A 25,210-nucleotide genomic window follows, 5' to 3' on the forward strand; every position below is an offset into this window, starting at 1 on the left:
TTTGTATTAGTTTAATTTTTATTGTAGTCTAAATTCATTTATTTTTGTTAACAGTTTCTCTTGTGGTATAGATATATGTTTCTGAATATCTTGTTCCAAAATTATTAAACTTCTCAAGAGTTAGAAAATTATCACGATTTATTTTTTTGATGCTCAAGATAAAAGAATTACTTTATTTATCAATGCTACTTATATGATTGAGATTCTCAGGAAGTTTTCTTTAAAATAGTTATTACTATGTAAACATTGCTCTTTTGTTTTAATAATTTACTATTTCTTAATATTTCAGTATTTTCGACGAAGAAAAGTTCATATGATTTCTAATAACGTCTGTTGAAGTGTGTATTAGTTTAATCTGTATTATTTATTTAATAACTAATTTTTATGAGATATATATTTTCATTAATGCAATGTGAGTTTTTTTTAAAAAAAAATTAAACTCGCAACAAATGTGAAAATATGTGAATATATATGAATCATTTAAAATTTATCATTAACAAAATAAATTTTTAAATTCAGTAATATGGAATAAACATTTTCATTTTATCCCTACACTAAATTAAAATCTAATAACTATAAAGAAAATAGTAACATTAATTAAAAGTCCTATTTATTTATGTAATTATAAAGTTTATTAGAAATTCATCTATTGCACATTAATTCTTTAGTTATAACATTATAAATTCTCTTAGTTATTACTAATTATTGTCAATATTATTCACACTCTTGTACGTTCTTTAGTTATAATATTATGAATTCTCATAGTTATTACATTAATTATTTCTATTTTTCATCTTTCCTTATATTAACTTTTGACCAATAATTTTTCGTATTATTATATCGCCCCTATATATGTGATAACACGGTGTTGTCATTTTCCCTTGGACGAATCATGCTTGGTTGAATAAATTGAAAATTGTTTACAAGTATATGAACTATATCTTTGTTGGGTATAAGATAAATAGGTGATTATATATATGATTTCACAGATAGAATATATTCTTTAATTTTAATTTTTAGTTTTTTTCGGTTTAAAATAAAAAAGAAACATTTCTCAGTTAACTATGGACAGTCATATAACTATCTTTGATTTATGTACATAGATAATTGAGAAGTCAAATATGAGAGCCAACAAAAAGAACGTCATCTATTATGTTATAACTTATAAAATAATAATTAATATACAAAAATAGTTCTAAAAAATAAAATGTAGTTGTTCTCCACATGATCATATGACATCTAAACAAATTAAGTGGAATACACGTCAAAGCACATCTGGTTAGATGACAAGAAAAATACACAACAAATATCGTCTATAAGGTAATATTAGTGCGATATGACTAATTACATGATTGAACGTCATCAAATTGAAATAAATATATACATTATTGCATTTAACTAATAAAAATTGTCATTGACTATCTTCATAGGTTCGTGTGAATAAGAGATATATGACGATCCACATTGAACATTGACAAAAGAATCTGCAATATTATTTTGTGCAAAGCTTATTATTCAATTTTTCGCTTAAATTTTCTGAATTGATAATCACGTGCAGCGCACGTGTCGAAAATCTAGTACACTTAAAATTATACAAATACAGATCTTCCTCTACTCAGTTTTCTTTTGTCTTTCTCTCTTTCTCGCTTTATACAAACACAAATTATACAATTGATTCGTATATGTATACCGAAATATACATATTAATAACCATATTCGTATATGTATACTGAAATTTACATATTAATAGTCATTCGTCTATGTATAGCGAATTATACAAATCACAAGCTCCATAGCAAACATTATGTTTGCTATGGAGCGCAATTATGCAAACTATAGCTATAACATAGAAATATAATTTTTATATTTGCTATATTGAAAGTTGCTCATTATTTTTTTATTACTTTTTTTAAACAAAAAAAAAGAATGAATATGTGATAGTAACAAGTTCACGTTACACGTGGCAGTTGGAAGTCCATTAATACAAAGTCAGCAAGTGATTGACTTCTTATTCTATCTGCTAACAATTAAGGAGGCTCTCCACAACAGCCAACTACTTCCAGTTTTTTATTTCCTTTTTTGAATTTGATTAATTGTCTCTTCGCCCTACATTTGATGAATAACAGATTAATTATGATACTTACCTTTAATATTATCCACTTCAAAAATATTGAACATTCATATAATTGATTTTAATTTATTTAGATTGGAGGTATCTAATAGTCAATTTTAATTAATTTGGATTAAAGATATCTATAGTTACTCTTTAACTTATTGTTAATGTAAGTTATTTAAAAGTACATACAGTTTATGATTAGCCAGTGTTGATTGATAACCTAGAATGCTTGTAAGGAGACTACTTTGTTTAAATTCCTGGTTTCGAACTCAATTATACTAACCACAAATGTAAATATAGTTAAAATTATATATAAATATATAGCACTACCCATTAATTAATTATATTGAACCCACAGAAGAAATAAGATTAATGGTGGGCGAAACCAGCTCATTGTTAGTTGTTGATAGCTTAGGTCTCTAAGGAAACAGTTTATTCAAAATATTCATGCATGCATGTGACCAATTTCCTGCTGGCCAATAGTTCATCACTACTGCAGTCTGCATGCATGGCATTATATATATATATTGCCAACATCCAACAACACCTCATTTATATATATTATATTATTCATCCTTTATTTTTATCAATCCATCTGCATAATCTTATACTATTAATTAAGTTTTGGGATATCATGATCAAAATCTGCGTATTTCAATCATCTTTTCTTTTAAATTTTCAGAGAAATTATGACAATGTTGTTACGTATAATTAATTAGGTCGCAGTTGCATGCATGGTCCAAGCTAGCTAGTGAAATCAACAACGTAACTAAAAAACCTTTTTCTAATGATCTCTGATATATACTCTTCTTGGAAAATGGTGTAAAATTGATCAATTTAATTAAATTCAGCAGAGTTGACTTCCTATTATTATTATTATTATTATTATGCCATGCTAGAAAGTATTCTTATTTTGACTTCTTATGTATCTGCATTTATTTCTATCTTCTTTTTTGGGGCGGGAAAGTAATTATGTACTCATAACATCATTGACTACTTCAATTTGAACTTGACATTAATTAATCACATACTATTGTTCGATAGAGAGGAACCATGTATAGTGAAGGAAATTGACAAGAGAGCAACACTATATAGGTGCTGCTGAGAGATGTATGATAATTGATATACATCAAAGCCAATTAATACATGACGTTGTAATATACACACTTATATAATTTCACCATGATTAATCAGCTCCACGAGCTTGGCTTAAAAGTTTTTTAAGTTGTTAACGCCATATATAGGTACAGGCGAAATGAAATACACTTAATTAGGACATGGAATGTTGTAATGAACTTACAATGTTAGGACTTGAAAGAAATAGACCTTAATTACTTTGAGCCTATGAATAAAAGAAACTCCTAGTAGCTAGATATATAGTCCTTTCTTCATCTAACGAGTCCTATTCGATGATAATTATTCAAATAAGTCAGGACTCAGGTTTGTGAATTTTGAAACCAAATAGTAGCTAACAAAGAGGTATCAACTACTTGATGGAGATGAAAAGATTACCAAAAATAACATAGTCGACGATCATTCGTGAATTTCAGTTAATCGTTTAATTATATCAGAAGGCTTGAAGTCGATACAAGGTGGAATGAATACATTTAATTATTAGGGCATGTAATGTCGTAATGAACTATATGAGTTATATGTTATTACGTACGATATCTTTCTATTCTTAATTACATGTAATTAAAAATTCATGAGTTTGTGAGTAAAAAAACATATAGTAGATGATTCTTTATCCTTCTAATGAGGTCCAATTCAATGAAAATTCAAATTATTCAAGCTAGTTGATATATTGAAACGGAATAGTTAATTAAATACTAGCTAGTCTATAAACAAATAAAGATGTATCAACTACTTGGTGGAAATGTACGTAAAAACTACCAAAAATAACTTAGTTGATACGATTCTTGATGAATCTTAGGCTTGAAGTTGATGTCATGTACAACGTGAAATGAAATACATTTACTTCGGACATAAAATGTAAAAACGAGTTACTTATAGTAGGATGAGCGAAAATTTTCTATTCTTATTTATAATTGTCAAATACCAACTTTATGATGGTGCATGAACCAGAGAAGAATCAGACACCAATTAATTCGATCAGCTTCGAATTCAATAGAAAATAGTAACAGAAATGATATATATTTACAACTCTTTGATGTATTTATGCTTTGTGCAGAGCTGTCTTAATTAATTCTCAATTACGTAATTAACACAAGTACTGAAGGATCAATGTCGTGGAACTTTGTACTACTGTGATCATGTATATCATGAATTAATAATAAAACTTTTAACATGTTTTGGTTGGATTAGCTATTTTCAATGTGAAGTTTTCTTTTTTAATAATATGACATGACCACTAGCAGTATTGGTTAAATACATGATTTTATTTATTTGCTGACACGTTTAAATGGAGAAGCCATTTGTGGAAATTAATGGCCAAATAATACCAACTTTGAAGGTTGAACCATACATCAAGTTTTATTCGGCATTTATAACTACATGAATTTTTCAACACAATATTACTGAAATTTCACTTGTCAAATCCTATGCTGCATACTGTATTTTAGCTAGAGGAATCAAATATTATTTTCGTCTTAAAATGACTATTAAACTAAGCTAAATACTGTACTCCTATTATTAAGAAGCGGTCCAAAAGGACTAATATTTTACCTGCAATAACTGAGCCGTTTCAAGTCTTTCAATGAAACATTGCAGGAACAATAATAGGATCGGAGTTAGATGTATATATATTTATTTGGGTACGATGGAAGAAAACTCATGAAAATATCGTTCATAAGAAATACGACTTAAGTTCACTATAAAAAGAAACTCCTTGTTCATAACTGCTTTACTCCAAAATATCAAAATATCAAAATATCAAATCATCTTCATGTTTGTGTTCTTTTTTTGCTAGAAAATAGGTAGATTGATTGACCTTCCTCCTAACATGTCTAATAGGCCGTCTAAACGGATAATATTGTACCTTCACTTCATTGATTAAACAATTTGTATTAGATGAAATAAAATATGTATCTATTATATATAATCACATCCCATATCTTTAATTTGATGATGTTATTAATTTTGAACAATTGTATAACACAAACTTTTTCTTGCAAATTTTGTGTAGTAGTTATTATGAGATAGATACCTAGAGTCATCATAATAATAAATGAAATGGTGACATGAGAGACAATCCACAAATTGTACAACAAAAATATGGTGTACAAAGATTTTGTGTAAACATGAGTGATTACTGATAAGACAATTAAGCACCGAAAGATTAGCAAAATTAACAAGTCACATGATCCACCAATCATCCGTCGCCTCCTACAAACAAAAGTCCAACCAATTTGTGGGGCAACGGTAAAACTGCTCCACTCTTAATCAGAAGTCTCAGATTTGAGCACTAGATACAGAGAAAATTTTGTTGGAAGCGTCATCCCAAATGGCCCTACGGTATGCGATCTAAATTTAATTGAAATTTCAATGCAAGACTCCGGAGGGAAAAAAGGGTCACAAATCAACATATCATGAGCAGTACTGACCAATTCAAGAAAATTAAAACGAGCAGCAAACATCTCATTCACTATACTTATTAGCCGTTTCTAAGAAATTATTTTTGAATAAGTATTTGTTTATCAAATAAGATTAGTATTTCCAATTTTAAACTTGAAAAATAAAATTTAAAAGCTTATAGCGGTTTAATTACTTAAAAAATTAACTTTATAGCTAGTAAGCTATGCACAAGCATTGTTGCAGAATGCAGACCACATGGTCATGGAGAAAAACACTTCACATTTCGATCTACGAGTATCGGAAAATTTATTTCACCATCACCTATTGCATTCAAGTTTTTTGTCATTTTGTATAATTTCAAGCTTGTCAAAATCTCGAGTAAAAGAAAGCTATTGATTTATACTATATATGTTACGTGAGCATGTGATACAAGGATGAAAAAAAGGGCAGATGAATTAAAGGTTATTATTGGGACAGGCATATCTACACTTCAAAAAAAAAATTAGAACAATTTTAACGGCATGTCTAATAACTGAATTTTATAACCATGAGGGATAGATAATCATAATATAATTTTGATAAATTTTTAATACTAATTTAGCTAATACCGGATAGATTTAATTTCCCAAATTTTATTCTAGGGTAAGACTCTATCATTTCATCAATGAATTCCTTTCCTCCATTGAGTCCCAAAGATTTCTCTAGGATCGAAGGGGTGAAGCTTAGAGCCTATACTTTGGCTACAGCCTATTGGCCCTCTGGGGACCATCCGAGTCATCATGTCCATAAAGGCGGTAGGGGCATTAGTCTTCTCAAAAGACGGGGTAAGAGTCTATTCTTTGTAACCAAACAGCCCCTTAAGGAATAATAATTACTGGTAAATTTTTGTGTGATATTGATCACTTGCTTGTACCAGTCATATTTTTATTCTTTTTGTTGTATGCTTAGTCTTTTCTTATGGAATCACACTAGAGTAGTGGCCCTGGCTTACTCTATAACGAGCTGTGTTTAGAGTAGGCTAATGCATCATTTGTATTTAATCTGGTGGCTAGGTTACATGATTAAGTGTTCATTGCAAATAGAATTGTCAATCATCAAAGACCTGAGTACTGATGAAAGATTTTTTTTTTGATTTTTTTGTAAATAGTTAGTACTAGACAAAATAATTCAAATTAAAATATTAATCTCTTGTATACTCTTAACATGATGTGAGATTATCCATTACTGAATACATATTTCCTACCATCTATGACATCATTTTTAATTAAGAATATATTTGCACAACCGACCCTTCAGTGGTGCAATTTGAATTTGCACCCATTTCCTCTAAAAATGAGGCAAAAAAAGGAAAAAGAAGAAGAAAAAAATCATGCTAGCCACACGTTATATCATTTAATGCTTCACTCTTTTTCTTCTGCCTGTTGGTACATCCATACATCTCACATGACCTCTAAAAAAATGTGTTGACGAATTAACACCATACATTTGAAATGTATTAATTTAGCACACAAGAATTAATATAATATGTTAGGGATCAAATTACATGTTTGTTAATTATAAATTGAGTTTGAAAATGCAATTTACTCCATTTATTAGGTCTCACCTCGATTGAGGCTTGTTTAATTTGTCTCTTTATATAGTCTTGTCTTTGAAATGAAATTAAACCCACAGGTCCATTCCCTTTTATCACATTTTTCCATGAGGGTCCGACCATTAAAAAGGAAGAAAATAAGATAAAAGTTATTTTTTTTTTAAAAGGTGGTTTTGAACAAGTCAAAGATATTAGTGAAGTACATTTATAGAGAGGAGAGTCGGTGGTGATGGGGGAGTTGGTTTTGTAGTTTGTAGGTGATAGGTGGCATGGGGTACGTAATAAATACAACGACGCCTTGAGGCCTCCTATTTTTTACTCAACTACTTGAGTGATGCATCAAGCAAAAATTAAAGTTCAAATTCTACTAAATTTCCACAATTTATATTTTACCTACTCGCAATTTATGCATCACGTACTTTACTATAGGTTGACTCCCCGCATTTAGCTTGTGTATGAGTTTATATATTCATATTTTTTACGCCCCTTAGTAAAATTATGATTCCTCCATACACTCGCACTTACTCTATTATTAATTTTGTTATTGACAATGAAAAAGTAAATAATATATATTTTATCGTGCATGCTTCAACTATATATTAATAAGTAAAATAGATTGAAGAAAAAACTAGAGGATAGAAATATTTGTTGTTACACAACAAGCATCAGAATCAGTTGATATAGTGAAGAGAACACTCCCATCTCCACTAAAGCGAAATGAAGGGACTAGCAGAAACACCTAAACATTGGTTGGGAAAAAGAAAAAAAAAGAGAGTAAAACAACTAGCTTGTTCATTCTTTTCCAAAAACTTTAATCTAATTCTAGCATTTAAGATATTTAAAATCTTATATGCTTCCTTCTTTAGCTCATGAACAAAGTCACTTATCTTTTTTTATATTTAAAAAGTTATTTAACTTTCCAATTAGTTTTTTAATAAAAAGGCGCTTGATTTTTCACGCCAAAAAATAAAATATTTCAAACCCAAATCATTTAAATTTGTTTATATGGTTGACAAATGGTTGAAAAAAAATTCTTCTAACAGCAAATTAATTGACTTGGACTTTGTAATGAGTAATAACTAATGACCGGCGCTTTAGTGGAAGACTTGGCCTGAAATTGGAGCAAAGTGCCCGACACAACCTAAGTAAACGGATTCTTTTCCATCAGTAACACACTAAGGAAGTAAACGAATCTAATAATGAAATGAGTTTAATAATTTCTTTTTGTTCTAAAAACTCGAGTGGTTACACCATTCAAAAAGTACACACGTATATTATTTTCCGGCTTGAAACTATTTCTTGAGTCAAAGTTAAATGACTCATTCCTAAAATCTTCTATTACTTTTATTTTTTTTGGTGACTCGAATCCATAACTACTCTTGTTGATTAATTAGCATGATTTTTTTAAGTAATCAACACTCATAAATTGTGTATAAGATTATTTAGTGCTTGCCGTTAGATAAAATATAATGTAAGTAGTTTGATAGGTAAACGAAACTCACAAGTCACTTCAATGATCATAACAAAGAGAATAAAATTATGTAGAAGCAATTTATTTCATACTATTCCAATTTCTAACAAAAAAGATATTCCAACAAGACATAATTAGAGGACTCTTATATTTGGCGGTCAAGTTGTTGCATTTAACTATAAATAGGAAGACAAATACACAAGTATAGAGTAAAACAAGGATTGAAGAAAATATTATTAAAAGTTTAGCAAGAGGTTCAACCACCAACAAACTTTTTTCTTTTCCCTTATTTTCAGAGTCTTCCGGCAATGTTTTTAATGATCTGTTACCAGTAATTGCGTACCCTCTTTATTTGTCTATCTTCTTCTCCTCTCCCACCAATTTTTTCTCCAAATACACGCTTTCCCAAAATAATCCCCAAATCAAGAAATTTGCATGAAAACACACCAACAAACCTAAAAGATTATAGTGGCATTGGCACTTTGAGCTTTTTCAAGTTAATGGGTGCCTTGCCATTCTGAAAAAAACACTAGCTACTTTTTTATTTTTTTGTTGCCAAAAGTCCTCTGTTTTTTCATTGTGGTGATCAAACTTGAGGAAAAAAAAAGAAGAAGCAATGATGGCGGCGATTAAAGAAAATGCAAGATCAAGCCTCATAGTAGCAGGCAGAGTAATGAACGAAGCCATTAGCTTCCTAGTTTTCATTATCCTCGACATTCTTGATTTTATCCTCTGTTATACTTACAAAGTAATCGATTTCATAATCGAAGCAGAGTGGAAACCCTGTTATTGCTCTTCCATTAAAGAAGTCATAACGAGCAGCGGCTCAATCTTGGTCTCCGAACGAGGAGAGTCCAAGATAGTGTGTCTGACTTCTTCGAGTAAACTACATCTCGAAGAAATTTCAGACACACTTTACACTCGGCCATCATTGATGGCGGAGGTGTCAAAATTGACAGTGAAACGCCGGAAATTTGACAATGCGGGTGTGATACAACAGTCATGTGAGAGGTTGAAAAATGGAAGTGTCCGTTCAACTTTTACTGTTAATTCCACCATAGTGGAAATGCTCCAAGGCAAAATGGGTGGCCAGAAATCTCATGATGTTACTCCTAGGTGGTCGGATTGTGATTGCAACACTTGTAATTCTTGGTCCTCTTCTTGCAAAGATTCACTTTTTGTCCGAGTTGATGGTGCCAAAGGTATGTTTACTAATACCTTGTTTTTTTTCTTTTCTTTTTACACGCTTTTTAACACACACATGATCCGTTTGTTTGACATATATCAGCAAACTTTGAAGAAGATGTAATCTTCATTCATGGGTTCATTTCATCATCAGCATTTTGGACAGAGACATTATTTCCAAACTTTTCAAAGGCAGCAAAATCAAAGTATCGTTTATTTGCAGTGGATCTGTTAGGATTTGGAAGGAGTCCAAAGCCAAGTGATTCACTTTACACAATAAGAGAACATCTAGAGATGATTGAGAAATCAGTTTTAGAGGCACACAAAGTGAAATCTTTCCACATTGTGGCACATTCTTTAGGTTGTATTTTGGCTCTAGCACTAGCAGTAAAATATCCTGGATCAGTCAAATCCCTCACTTTAATTGCACCGGTAAGGAGCTAATAACAGTTTTGAACATGAACATGAACAGCCATATTCATATATATATATATATATTTTATTTGATGATGACATTTATTTATTATGACAGCCATATTTTCCAACACCAAAGGGTGAACAAGCAACGCAACATATGATGAGAAGAATAGCACCAAGGCGGGTGTGGCCACCGATAGCGTTTGGGGCGTCCATAGCATGTTGGTATGAACACATAAGCAGAAGTGTTTGCCTAGTCATATGCAAGAACCATCGTTTGTGGGACTTTCTCACCAAACTTGTTACCAGAAACAGGTCCGTCTAATTTTCAAAACATTTTCCTACCCACATTTACTTCTTTGCCTATGATCATGAAATACAATAAGTTTTTCACGTTTAACTTAGAATAGATAAGATATCTGCGGTCTTAAAAAAATGTGGGAGAGTAACCGGGGCCAATCCAGACGTACACCAGAATGGAAAGGGAGAACAAATTAAGAGTAATTTGTATGTTTCTTTTATGTATCGAGTACTAACATGTATTTGTGAGTACCCTTGATTGTGGCATCTGTGTGAGAGTTTAATTTGTGCTCCCTCCGTTTCATTTTAGTTCCGTTGATTAGACACTCCTCTTAATAAAGTTTACTAAACTAACAATATTCTTTAATTTGATTAATAATACTTCATGTAGTCATTTATTGATAAAAGTAGTGTCGAAAGAAAATGATAAATTTCTTTAGATTTGCCAAAACAAATTATTAAAAATAAATAAATCAAATAATATAAAATGGAAGGAATATTTATTGTCTCAGGACTAGTTGATGTGAACTTACGGTACTTGTACGTGGCTACTATTTGCCTAAAATCCCCATGTTGAGCTAAGGAATCATTTAGGCCAACAAATAGATATTTACTCCTCTTAATGAAATTACACAATTAAACTTGGTTTGTCATAGTCCCTTGACTTTACATCCTTCACAAATTTGCATGGTCCCCCTCATTTCTTTCTTTTCCTTTTATTCTTTTTTAGGTAGAATTGAAGGATGAGTTTCTCAATCCACCTCATTTAATTTAGGCACGTGGAGCACCAAGTAGTTTTGTGTTCTCTTCTTTTTAGGTTTTACAGTTGAGATATGCAAAGACCTACTATCACCTATGCATCTACCCAAGAAAAATCAAATCCATATATAGTTAAATGGAGAAAATTTGGCATGCATTAAATTAACCAAATAGGCAAGTGGAGGATTAAAGGGGATTCAATTCTAACAGAGAGAAGTAGTAAAGGTGCCTTAAATATTTGCATTTAAACGACGCTCTTCATCAACTTTGCTGTAATAAATGTTTGTGTATAGAGAAGATGCTAATAAATGGGATTTTCTTTAACTCAAACACCAACCCACCAACTGCATCTACTGCTCCAACCTTTTCTGCTTCTCCTCAACTTTTAATTTGCTTATCATTTTTTTGCTTGGCTTAGAAGCATTTGTTGTTTCTCCCAATTATAACTCATCATGCCTTATAACACAGTTGACTATCGAAGGAGATCTCAGTTGACTATTCCACTTCCCCCACCAAACTATCGACCAAATAAGGACTGGAAACTAAAGAATATTAGTAAAAAAAACTGTATTCTTAGAAGAAGGATACGTACGTATACATTGAATAGTCAAATATTGTTGAGAAATTAGTAGACGACAAGGTCACCGCTTTTGTATCGTCTAATATTCCAAAACAAGAATAATAATAATTCATGAATTTAATTTATTTTATTTTTTCTTGTTTAGCAAATATAATTACTCCAATATGTATTTGATGAATACAGGATTAAGACATACTTAATAGAGGGATTTTGCTGCCATACACACAACGCAGCATGGCATACACTACACAACATCATATGTGGTACTGCTGGAAAAATAGAAGGATACTTAGACATGGTTAGAAACAAGTTAAAATGTGAAGTCACGGTGTTCCACGGCGAAGATGACGAACTTATTCCGGTCGAATGCAGCTATAATGTACAGTCAAGAATTCCTCGTGCACACGTTAAGGTTGTCCAGAAAGAAGATCACATCACCATTGTTGTTGGAAGACAGAAATCATTCGCAAGGGAGCTTGAACAAATTTGGAATAATTCAACATGTTCAAAATAATTTCCCACCATCATTTTTATCACTATAAGCAAAAACAAACAAAGTTTTTTATATCGTATAAACCTAAATTAAATTTGGACAAAATTGAGCTAGTTTTTTTTTTTTCTTTTCTCTCTTCATTTTCTGATTTGTATGTCGAAATGCAAGCTGAATTATGTATCAGATATACGTCTAGTTTAAATATTATTCAAGAAAAAGTAATATGGGATGTGAAGATGTTTTCTCATCTTATCTATAATCAAACATCATAAAAGGTGCAATGAATATATATGGTCGAAAGCTTTATATTTACTTATTCTTTCGTGCGTGTTTATTTATATTTCTAGATAGATTTATTGTTCAAGCACGTACTCTTCTGCACAAGGACTTAAATTATATTAGGTAACAAAGTAATGAACTCTTTTTTTTACACAATATAAGATTGCTTATCATTATTATATGTATACACAATTATATATCTTAAAAGTAATTTAACTATTTAAATGTTTTGTTTACGGAACTGCAGATGGAATTTAGGGTGTGTTTGGTACGAAGGAAAATGTTTTCCTAGAAAACAAGTTGATTTTTGACTTATTTTCTCATGTTTGATTGGTGAGTAGAAAATATTTTACGGAAAAAAAATTTAGTGTTTGATTTATGAATGAAAAATATTTTTGAGAAATATCTTTTATTTTAACTAGAGTAGAAAATAAATTTTGAAATTGAAAATATTTTTTAAAAACAAACTTAAATTTTTTTTGGGGGTGGGGGTTTGTAGGGTGGTGGGTCAGTTCAGTAATCCGGGAAAGGTTTTCACCGATTTTGTATTTGTAGCATTTTGGCGACATGGCCGAGTGGTAAGGCAGAGGACTGCAAATCCTTTTTTCCCCAGTTCAAATCCGGGTGTCGCCTGATCAACAAAAAAGTCGAAATATATTCTTTTGATATAACCCGCCGAATGATTCCCCAGCAGAAGGTTGATACTTGTTTGATTCTAAAGACTAAAACTATTGCATATTTAGGCTTCTTCAAGGAAATATTCGAATGCTAGAGGGGCTATCAAGACTTCGAAAGCTTTCTTACATTATACGATAAGTTAGTAAAGGCATTTCAGGATATGATACGAGTGAAGAAAATCCCTTAGTAAGTCGGGTGCCTAGAAAGGGAAAAGGAGAGTAAGCAAGGCTTTTAGCAGAAAAAGATGAAAATCGACTCTTTATCCCCTGTTCATTCTTCCAACAATTTATACGGCTTGATGAGGCGCGCTTTTCATGCAGAATCAGTCTTCTCTGGTGCCAGCTGTGGAAAGATTCCCTAGTTCCAGCCAGCTCTGATATAGCACGGTTTGTCGGGGCGGAGTGGATCAATGGCAGGGGACCCCTGACAATTAGTTCTAAGGATCGGGGTTAGAAGGATCCTTTTGCGTAAGCGTACGTTGACGGTCCCTCTAGAGGGGGATTCCTATAGGGGTAGGGGTTAAGAATGTCCTCTTTCATAGGTTTCCGAAGAAAGGGATGAAAACACATTAGCTTTTAAACCTGAGTTTGGTGTGCCTTTAAGAGCCGAGAACTTTCTTTCTGAGGCTGATCTTTCGGCTGGGGTTAGGGACCAAATAGCTTTATCTGATTAAGGGGCTTTATTTAGTTCTTGTTCCGGCGGTTGATCTTTAAGCATCTTTAGTTGTTGGTGTAAGCGCGTAAGCGAGGCCAGACAGATTGGACTTAAGCCCATCAATCGTACTTGAGTTGCCAACCCTTTTTTCAAGGAACTCTCTAGCACCTCAGCTCACCGTATTTTACATAGCCTTAAAAAAGGAAAAGGAGGGTCAACTTAGCATGTAGATTCAATTGGCATTGACCTAGCTTACTTAGAAAATTCACCCTTAAATTCCCCGAAACCCATACTATTTCAGGTTCACCTAGACACACCAGTAAAGAAAGCGAGGAACAAAGCATAATATATTAGTTGGATGCTCTGCAGTGAAGAGTGAAGTGCCCAGCTGCTAAAGCAGTTGATCCACTCGACCGTGTCTTAGGCTTGGTCGTCGCAATAAGACGGAACGGTTCCCTGGAAATAAATAAGGGCGCCTTTAAAGCGTTCGTTGGAGGAAAAGGTTGATGCTAGAGTATTACAAAAAAAAAAATGGAGTTCGCTCTACTGTCCAATGGCTTTAGCCCGGAATCGGTTCTCAATGAGAGGCACAAAATACGAGGAGTCGCTCTCTATCCGTATGGGCGACCCCTCGCAGGCACGACCTATCAGAGCTCTGTAGAGATAATAGAAAGGGTTGGGCCACACCGGAGCCCACCCTACAAACGCATTATCACTGCTTTGTTAAACTGCCAACTATGCCTTAAAATTGGGAATTGATCAAGGGAAAAGCTATGTGAAGTAAAACTAAGGTAGTCGCCATAATGCAACTTTTCTTTTTTTCGGTATGCCGCTCTGCGAGCAAGGAGTGCCATGCACGAGCGGAGCAAAAAGAAAGCAAGGGAAATTCTTCTCTTTTTTGGGGAGAAATCCTTTGATTGCGTATTGAATATAGATCCATGTCTTTCTTGTTCCACTAGCTAAGACCAAATTCTCACATGTCCCTTTCGTCATTCCAACCTTCTTTTTTGATGTCAAAGACCAGAAGCTACGCGCAAATTCTCATTGGATTTGGGTTGTTCTTAACAGCGATGGCTATTTATTTAAGTCTTCGGGTAGCACCACTAGATCTTTTACATTAGGTTGTAGTATATAATAAACGAGTAAATTCGATTTATATGAACTAAATAGATTAACACTTCAGTTCAAATTAAGACTAACTAATCTCTAACTTTAGAGATATGGTTATTGGGAAACATGAACTAGTAATGTTTGAACAGTAAGCATTGCATGATTGTTAAGAAAATTGAATGCTGCCAACCATAAATAACAGCGGAGACAATACAAGTGTCAGTTATTGGAGTCCACCTGTCACCTAATAAACAACGTAAATGATTTTTAATTAGTGGACCAAAATGTTACTAATAAATAGTGTAGGGAACTCATCAGATGACTAAGAGATGCTGCTCATTGACAGACCACCAAATATCATACAATCCAACTAATTAATACTACTTCCTTCCTTTCATTTTAATTGACTTCTATATTAAAATTTATTATTTATTTAATTTAATATATCAAGAAAAAATTATTAGAATGTTTTCTTTAGAGTTGTGTCAAATAATATGAAATGGGTGCATTTATATAAGATAATATATAATATTGGAATTGATTGAAAGCTAATACTAGTGTCGTGTAAATACTTAATAGTGAAGGTGAGACTTTATTGGCAGAGTACAGGAAGCAAATTAATGTTGCAGACTTGTCCTCTATAGTTTACGTACAAATGGAAAAAATATAATGGAGGAAGGTCTCTTTCTACTCATTATGAGTTTCCTTTTAAGATGAAAAAATAAATAATGTTTGTCCCTTATGTGGTGTTCATGTAGGTTCAAATAGAGTTCAAATAACATAACTTGTGTACTTTAAACCTCTTTTTTAGGTACTGACATCAGATTTTATTCATTGTCAAGTTAAGATGCCATGCAATATAAATGTACATTTTATAAAAATCTGAATAAAATAATTCAACAATTTACGTATCACATGAGTAGTAGTAACAATTAGCTATTAGTTGAAACAAGGAGAATTTGTTACTTAAAGACACTCAATAGGAGAAAGTGTATTTGATTTGAATAGAGAGTTGTTAGACCTAGAAAGATCGCAATTGAGTAGTTTAAGTTTCCAATTTAAGTAAGGCAGCAAATTAGAAAAATATAGTAATTAATTTACTCTGATTCCTCATATTTTTTTTGGCAGGACTCAAGGGTATACTACATTTTAAGTTGGTAATAGAAAAAATCTCAGAACATAGATATATAAATATAAAATTAAAATTAGGACATTAGTGGAGTTGAAGAGAAAAATAATAGTAATTTATCTATATAGAAGCTTCTTTACATGATTATTATTTATGTGGTTGAACGGCTTGGAAATTATAGTATTAGTGCATGTGTTAATTTAGTTTCTTGTAAAACTACAACATGTAAGGCTGTTAACTAACCAGCGGAAACAATGAGGCACGCAATCTTCTTAATTTCCCTAATTAACAATTTGTTTTGATTTGCATTGACTATCCACATGGAAATATTTGAGTTATGATCAGTTCATAGTCGTTGAGTAATCTTTTAAAAATATTATATGAAAAATCATGTCTATTCGAACCAATAACTATACTAGATATTTACACTGTCAAGAAGCAGGACCATTGGTAGGTTGATGTTGATTAGGATTTATGGCAACTCGTTTCAAATTGTTATACTTACATTCAGACTGAAAGAACCACGATGTCTCATTTTCCATTATACTGAATGTTCAAGTTTTTACTTCTTACTTATACTTTAGGAGCAAATGTTCAAGTTACTGTTCACTATTTTCTTTTTTCCTGAATTAATAAATACATAAAAATAACTAAATCAAAGGAGAAACAACTTTTTATTTTTTAACTAAATAAAAATAGTTTTCAATCAAGTAGGAATTAACAGCGAAGAAAAATAGGAGTACAAATCAAATCTTGGGTCCGAAGAAATATAGGAATGGTTGCATATTGGGCTTTTCCTCCTAAACCCAAGATATAAGCCTGGAAATTGGAACACAATACTTTGCCCTTGTCTACTTTTCTTTTTGGGCTAAACATCAACGACTACTATATATACAGTGTCGGCTACAAGTTTGCCTATATTCAAAAATGGGGAACTTTCGCAAATAGCCACCATAATAAACTTAATTATGCTCCATAGCTATAGTTTGCATATTACGGGTTGTAGCTATAGTTTAAACTGTCTCATTTGTATAATTCGCGGGTATATTTGTATAATTCAGTTATTTTTGTATTAACTCGAAATAACGAATTATACAATTACAAACATCAGAAGTGTAAACAGTTATACACATTATATTATACAAAATTCGAGTTATACAAAGGTTATATAAATTATATTACACAAACTTCGAATTATACAAACGTGCGAATTATATAAAACTAAAAAGCTGAGCCACGTAATTATAGCTAAAAGTAGGCCGCGAATTGTAATTAAGGCAAACTATAGCTATGCTATCTAATTAACAAGTATATATTTATTTATACGTGTAATTTTCCCTTCAAAAATTTAGATTCAAAGTCTCTGCTTGCCTTAAACATCTATTGTATATGTACAAATTAGGAGTAACTTAGAATAGGGATAAGGGTCTGGAAAATACCTCAATTTTGGTCGAATTTGTTGTTGCGATACTAAACTTTCATAAGGACCTATTACCTCCCTAGACTATTCAATACCATATTTTTTACCCCCTGAACTATTTAATAGTGTATTTTAAAGGTATATATGTGCCCACGTGGACTACATTACTATTTATAATTTTGCATTATTTTTTATGTCCACGTGGCAAATATATATGTTTAAAATACGGTATTAAATAGTCTAGGGAGGTAATAGGTCCTCATGAAAGTTTAGTATCGCAACAGCAAATCCGACCAAAGTTAGGGTATTTTTCTGACAACTTAAAATTATAGTGACTTAAAAATATTACAATTTAGTAATTATCCAAAAATACAAGATTCTCTCGCTCTCTGTGGGACTCATTCTTTTTTGCGTTTTATCTAATACTTCATGGTGGGCATTATTTTCACGGTTCACAAATTGAATGTTAGAGGATATTTTGATGTCTTTAGATCTTCGATATATTGAATTCCTGAATAGAATTTCGTTCTTGTTTTGCTAGATTTGTCTATAATAATTCTTGCTGGCATAAAATGATCAAATCGACACAGGTATATTCTAATGAATTCATTTATACAAACAAATCAAAAAAATCGATTTACCTAAGGTAGTAAAACCTTCTTTTGCTATGAGTTCTCTATTTTATCTCTTGCATAATTTTTATTTATAAAAGAAAGCAAAATGAATTTACCTGAAGTAGTAAATCTTCTCTTGTAATGATTCTTCCATTTTGTTAATTTACCTGTGCATTATGTGCTCTTCTGCCTAATGTCATTTGTATAAACAAAACAATTTTTTTATTTATTTGAGGTAATAAAGCTTTTCAAAATTTTAATTTACCTGGAGTAAGAAATCTTCAATTGCAATGATTCTTCCATTTTGTTAATTTACCTTCCGCTTATCTGATTTCCTGCCTAATTTTATGTACAAACAAATCAAAAATTCAATTTATCTGAGACAGTGAAGCTTTAAAAATTCAATTTACCTTGAATAGTACATCTTCTCTTGCAAAGATTCTTCCATTTTGTCAATTTACCTTCAGATTACATGGTTCAGATTATGTGCTATTCTACCTTTTTTTTTTTATATAGATTTTTAATTGGTTGATTGCAATAAGTTCTTGACAACTGCATGTTACAACTCTTCATTCTCTATTGCAACAATAAAAATATTCTTTATGTTAAAAGGTATTTAATAGATTATTGAAATGAATAAAAAAACTCAAAAAATTGAGAAAATAAATAAATAAGAATGGTGGCTATAGAGAGGTGCCACATAGGATAGCTTAGATTCAGCTTTATATATATATATATAGATTTGTGAAATGAAAAGCTACTCATTTAATGCTAAGGGTCGTTTGGTCGAGTGTATTAACAAAAATAATGCTTGCATTAGCTCTATGTATTAGTAGTTTCTTGTTTGGTTCATTTTTTCATGTTATGTATAACTAATTATGTTTGGATTACTTATACACTCTATTGAATTGAGGAATGTATTACTAATACCATGGATTTCTAGGTATTAGTAAGCAAAGGAGTTTAATATAGCATGGTTTAAGACACAATTACCCCTCAAAAGTGTTTTTACATATTTTTCATCATAATTGTGGAGGATATTTTTGTAAATAATTTTTTTAATACTATGCATACTATTTTTAATACACCAAACCAAACAATGCATAAGAAATAATTTGTGCATAACTATTACACTCTATTGAACATTATTTTTATACACTTTATCAAACGACTCGAAAGTGTATAGTAATTAAGAATAATTATCAATTTGAAATTTAAAATAAGACGGAGGAAATAGAGGAGAAAAATGTGGTAATCATATATCATATATGTACAAAACTTGTCCCCTTTTTTACCCTTAATTCAAATGAAACACGTTTACTATTAATAAATCATGTCATATCGCAGCCATAGTTGAAAAGGCTAACTCTCTCACTAGTACTAATAAGTTAATTAGGAGGCATCTATAAGATTTATCAAAGAAAATGTGCGATACTAAATTACACTCATCCTTCACTATGATCTATAAACAGTAGGAATACGTAATGGTAGGTTCACTTAATGTCATTATTACCAGTTGGATTAGTTCACCTTAACAAAGTTAAATTTTGGCAAAATGAAATCTCAAATTCAGAATTTAAGATAATACTGTAGTACTACTATATTTGATTCCGTTAAGATGTTGTTCATATCGCGAAATTGAGATGAATGGTCCAGTATTATTCATGGAGATAGGACAACATCCATTAATTTCTTCATTTCGTATCCACCCCACATTATCCAACATTATAAACTCCATTTAAAATTGAAGAAAAGATATATACTAGGAAAAATGTAATATTGTATGACAACTCATAATAGTAAATAAAACGACGTTGTGTTCTTATTTAAATTGTACTCCTGTTTCTCCATAAACATAAATATAATTAGTAATACAAGTAGTAGTAGTTATCTACGTACGTCATTTGAATCACATTATGATTTGCAATGCAAAGCAAAAGCTGTGACAATGTATGTTTACGTAAGTATTTAATTTGTTTATGACGTTGTCTCCAGCTTATTCTTGGATAATGAAATGAATGATACCCAATTAAGTATATACACTTCTCCATATAGTCTCTACTAATTAATTAATTAGTACTCTCTTCGTCTCAATTTAAGTAATAATATTTGATTATGCCTAAATTTCAGTACTGAATAAAAAAAGAGGGAAAATTAAAGGAATCATAAAATATAGATAAGCTTTGATCTAAAAGAAGGATGTTTGGACATTGAAAACTAAAGAAGAAAAAAATTGCAATTAGTGTAGCATGAAAAAAATGGTAGCCCTAGCCCTCTAATGATGATGAGTTAAGTTTGAGATCAGATGATAAGAGCTTTGAGGGCATCCTGATTAGTGAGATTTTGAGGAACCCTAATGACAACATCTTGTATATATACCTTTAGTTAATTATCATTTCTTGTTTAAGTCTTTAAATTAATATAGGTTTTATGTTATGGATTAGTCAAGGAGTTCTCATGACATAAAATAAGATTCTAAATTCAAAAAATTATGATTTAAGTCATAGTAAATTCGTCATTGCACTCCCTTCTCTTTTTTTTCATAAGACAAAATATTTATAAGAATAATCTCATAAGTATCTAATTCTTGTCGGTGTCGTTACTGGATCTTATGTGTGCATTAAAACATAAGAGTTAGGCACTTAGGCTAGATTTTGTGTGTGCATTATCCCATGATAATATAATCTATCAATTTCATCTAAGTTTCATGATGATAAATAACCCATGATGACCAAGGATTTATTATTTTGGTCTATCTTAATCCGCTTAATTCAGTTCGCTTATGAATTGAATAGTTGATTTAGGCTAGGTATATAATTCGAATTAATATGAGAAATCTAATCAGAAAAATCTAGTTTTTTCTTCTCTTATTTGCTATGTTATATAAAGATATACTTTTCAGAAGAAAAAGAAGAAGAAGAAGCTAACACTATCAATAGCTGAAGAATGATCTAGTTGACAAACCCAACATTAGAATTCGAATGAAGGAGGACAACTTCATATTTGACCCTGGCTAAATATTGTTTGGTTGCTTAATTCTAATTCTATATATAAGGCTTCTAGAACTTTTTCTGTAAGCTTATGTGACGAGAAGCAATCATCCTCCTTTTTTTTTTAGATTAATTTTGATAATTAAGTTAGTGTAGCTAGCATGCACCCTAGGCGGAGCTACATGGAGCTTAGGTTGGGAAATTAGTAATTACACGGTATATATAGGATCAATATATTGATTTAAGGTGTATATATTTTATATTGAACCCTTTCAACATAAGCTAAAGGGGTGGTAAACTTGGTTCAAGATTCTACCAAATCTTTTGGGCTTTGCGAGTTCGAGTCCGGATAGCAACCTCTGTTAATCACATTTTAGCTTGTTGCTGCTACTTCCTATGTTTTATTGTTCCTGTTGACGTAGAATTAAATTTTATCTAGTTACTTATATCTTATCTGATCCGTTCCCGACCCGTTTATACGTGGATATTATTAGTGTGGTTACTTATTTTTTTGAACTCCCTCAATGAAAATCCTACGTCTGCCACTGTCCTCACTCTTGGTACTTAATGCGGAGGTCAAGTTTTACCCCCTCCATACTCCTTGGACTTATCTATTGAATCCCCTTTGAGTGACTTTCATCAATAACGTCACTATCATCAATATCGATCCATCAAGAAGAAAACATTTAGACTTGTTATCCAGGAACTTGTTTAGAAATACCGTAATGAAAGGAACATAGGAATTTATCGTTAGGTATTTGACCAAATAGAATCATCCAGTTCCTATAGAACCTATCACTAAAATATCCCTACTTTAAAAAAAAAGGAGTTTCATTATGCAATCACATAAATTATAAAATAAAATAAAAAGAACAACTTTAAGTTATGTAACCGTTAGATTGGACAATGGCACATTATTTAGTTAATTTTGACCAGTTCGTGTTAACCCAAGTAATCTTTACACAAATTAATAATGTCCAATCTATTTATTAAATCATCTCATTTTAATTCGTTTAAATTTAAGTTAATCCACCCGTTTGAGAGCGGGTATTATGGCTTGTGGATCCTTATTGCATGGGGCCGACTACTATTTTGAGCAGTGGACTGTTCGGACCATGTTATGTCCAAAATGGAACGAAATATCTACTAATACGACAACCAAAAACCTAGTACTTTTTTTGCAAATTTATAAACGTTAATCCTCATTTTAATGATGCCTTTTTTAGTAAAATAGTAATAGTAACGGATCGAGAAAGATCTATATCACTTTCAAACATTAAAATATTATATTTGAATTCAAATATTGAATAATTAAAATCAATTATTTTTCTCAAGAGTTGAGTGATGAATTATGTATTATTAAAAGAATTATAAAATATAAACAATATAGTAGTTAAATATTACTTTATTAATATAATTGGAAAAAAAACTAATATAACATAATAGGATTGCTAAATTGATCAAATATGAAATATATAATACCCATGCATCACAATTTATGTGGAACAGTTCAAATTTCAAAGGTTAAATAAGTTTTTGGCTGGCTGTATATTTTATGTCTTTTAAATATTATAAATTGTTAATTATTATAGTATATTATATTTTTTAAGTAATTTTTTAATATTAAAAATTTATTATATAAAAATTAAAGATTTCATCATGTGTAACTATACGGTCAAAGAGATTGTATATATGATAATAATTGAATGAATCTATATACCAAAATTAAACAGTATTTAGATTTCAATGAAAAGTTGTGTCACTTAATTAATGAATGTTTCATTAGAGGCCCCTCTTTCTTTCTTTTCTTCAATTTCCTCCTTATACTCACTAGAATTTAAAAGGAAAAAAGGTAAATATATTCCTTCACACAATTTGTCAAGAAATAAGAGAACAAGTATAGTAAAAAATAGGAGAATCAAAATTATTGGGCTCATATAGACCCCTACTCATATTCTTCATTTTTAATGGCAATTCTAATTCACATAAAATGCCTCTTCACAAAGAAGAATTAATGTAACCGGATGGTGAATTAATGTATGGTGATTTGTGTATCCGCAAGGTACAAATTTTAAGAGATTATTGTAATTAGAAAAGAAAAAAAGGAATAGAATATAATTACTCTTTACACTATGAGATTTATGTAAGTTAAAAAATGCATATTAATCGAAGTCTGAGAAATGATTTTAAGACTTCATCACAAACTGAATGAATTTGATCTCTTAGCCCAATTAGTAGTAAAATCGTTATTTAAAAAATAAATAAATAAATACTCCTAATGAATTGATCGAGATTTAAATGATTTAAAATCAAACCTCGATGAATAATTTATTATTTAGTTCAACGTGCAATATGATCAAATCAACGTATATTAACATTTTTATGAGAACGGCATAATTACCCATGCAATGGATCTCGTTAAAATTAGGAGCTTTAGAGCCTTGGAGATCAGTTTGGAACTATAAGTATACTTACAAATTCTACAAAAATCAATAATTTTGACCCATATTTTGAAATTGGCTTTAGTAATAAATGAAAAGAACATTTTGGATTTAACATAGATACAAATACAATGAACCTCTCAACCCATTTAAATTCCGATAATACTGATCAAGTAAAGAATTATGCAAGTACTTTAGTGTAAAAACTTATCAGTATTTATCAAATTAATTTATAGATGTACATTACTTCATCATAGTTAATTACTTTTTAAAATTTATTTTATTTTATTCTTGGGAGAACATGCATGCATACTTGTTTATGTTGTGTTCAGCTCATCGATAATGAATTAAACACAATTAAGTAATAATATAGTTATTTACTTAACTTCGCCATATATAGTCTCAACATGAAAATTACTCCCTCAATCTCAATATGTGATGGCGTTTGACTAAAAATCACTCAAATTCTTTAGTGACAATATTTTAGGATTTTGTGGCGACTTTTGTCGCCGCAAAAGGTCTAGATTCTTTCGTAGTAAATCCTAGTTGGAAACACTTAGGTAGAGGGATTAGTCCCATGTGGCTTGCCGTGTCACTAAAATTTTCGGTAGTTAACTCTTGAGGGTATTTGTGGTTTTTTGAGATAACTGCAGGGTATTTTTAATCCCAAAATATAATAAATAGTATAAGTGGTCTATTTCACATAATTCAGGAATATTTTTGACCTTTTTCGGTTTTATATATTATAGTACTAATATATTTTAGTGGACTAGTAAAGACTAAAGATGTTGGGTTTGTGTTCTCCAAAAATGGACCTCAAGGGCTAAAGGGATGGATTTTCCCGCTGCACCAGATCCAAATCTTATTTTTGTAAAAATACATTGAAGTAAAATCACGTTCTTCCTTCCTATTCTAAATTGTTATTCCCTTTATCCCAAAAAAATTGTCACGTTTAGTTTTTCAAGTCAAATTATATGAATTTTGACCAACATTTTAGAGTCAATATCTCAAAAGGTCACTCAATTTAGACAACTTATCTAGTAAAATTATTAAAGTTTGTTTTATATCAATAAAATCACTTAATTTAGACCTTTATATCAATAAAATCACTTAATTAAAACTTTTATATTAATAAAATCATTCAACTAAATTTATGATTAGAAATATATAATGCTTATAGACCTTTTGCCTTTCCAACTGGATTTAAATGAATATTATTAATTATCCAAAGTAATTGGATCATCAAATACAACTAAATCTCCAGAATATATATTAATTTTGACCAGCCAATGTTGCACAATTTCCCCTGCTAGCTGGAGCTCCCACTACGGTCTACGGCTGATGTTGCCTTTTTGACATTCACCATTATAGATTGTTCCATGGAAGTAAGAATTTAAGGTTTTACAGGGCGATGTGCACGAATTCTATTCCATGAATCTACTACAGAGA

The 25,210-nt window shown here is 30.9% G+C and overlaps 1 protein-coding gene and 1 non-coding gene across 2 annotated transcripts; both read left to right on the plus strand.

Moving 5' to 3' along the window:
* Window positions 1-8,909: 8,909 nt before the first annotated feature.
* LOC102588431 (uncharacterized) lies at window positions 8,910-12,698 on the plus strand. Its single transcript, XM_006343718.2, has 4 exons — window positions 8,910-9,914; window positions 10,001-10,329; window positions 10,430-10,629; window positions 12,137-12,698. Exons 1-4 carry the CDS (start codon window positions 9,329-9,331, stop codon window positions 12,465-12,467), a joined length of 1,446 nt encoding a protein of 481 aa, XP_006343780.2. The 5' UTR covers window positions 8,910-9,328; the 3' UTR covers window positions 12,468-12,698.
* A 588-nt stretch (window positions 12,699-13,286) lies between these two features.
* On the plus strand, window positions 13,287-13,358 carry TRNAC-GCA (transfer RNA cysteine (anticodon GCA)). Its single transcript has one exon. It is a non-coding gene; the product is annotated as a tRNA-Cys (tRNA).
* The last annotated feature ends 11,852 nt before the right edge of the window (window positions 13,359-25,210 follow it).

Source organism: Solanum tuberosum, unplaced genomic scaffold (genome assembly GCF_000226075.1).
Source record: "Solanum tuberosum cultivar DM 1-3 516 R44 unplaced genomic scaffold, SolTub_3.0 scf00048, whole genome shotgun sequence".
In the NCBI taxonomy this organism is placed as follows: Eukaryota; Viridiplantae; Streptophyta; class Magnoliopsida; order Solanales; family Solanaceae; genus Solanum; species Solanum tuberosum.

Excerpts from the sequence above, each read along its gene's own strand:
- LOC102588431 (XM_006343718.2), top strand. The coding sequence starts at position 9,329 with ATGATGGCGGCGATTAAAGAAAATGCAAGATCAAGCCTCATAGTAGCA. Across the intron at positions 9,915-10,000 it reads CCGAGTTGATGGTGCCAAAG|CAAACTTTGAAGAAGATGTA; the intron begins GTATGTTTACTA and ends GACATATATCAG. Across the intron at positions 10,630-12,136 it reads AAACTTGTTACCAGAAACAG|GATTAAGACATACTTAATAG; the intron begins GTCCGTCTAATT and ends TGATGAATACAG.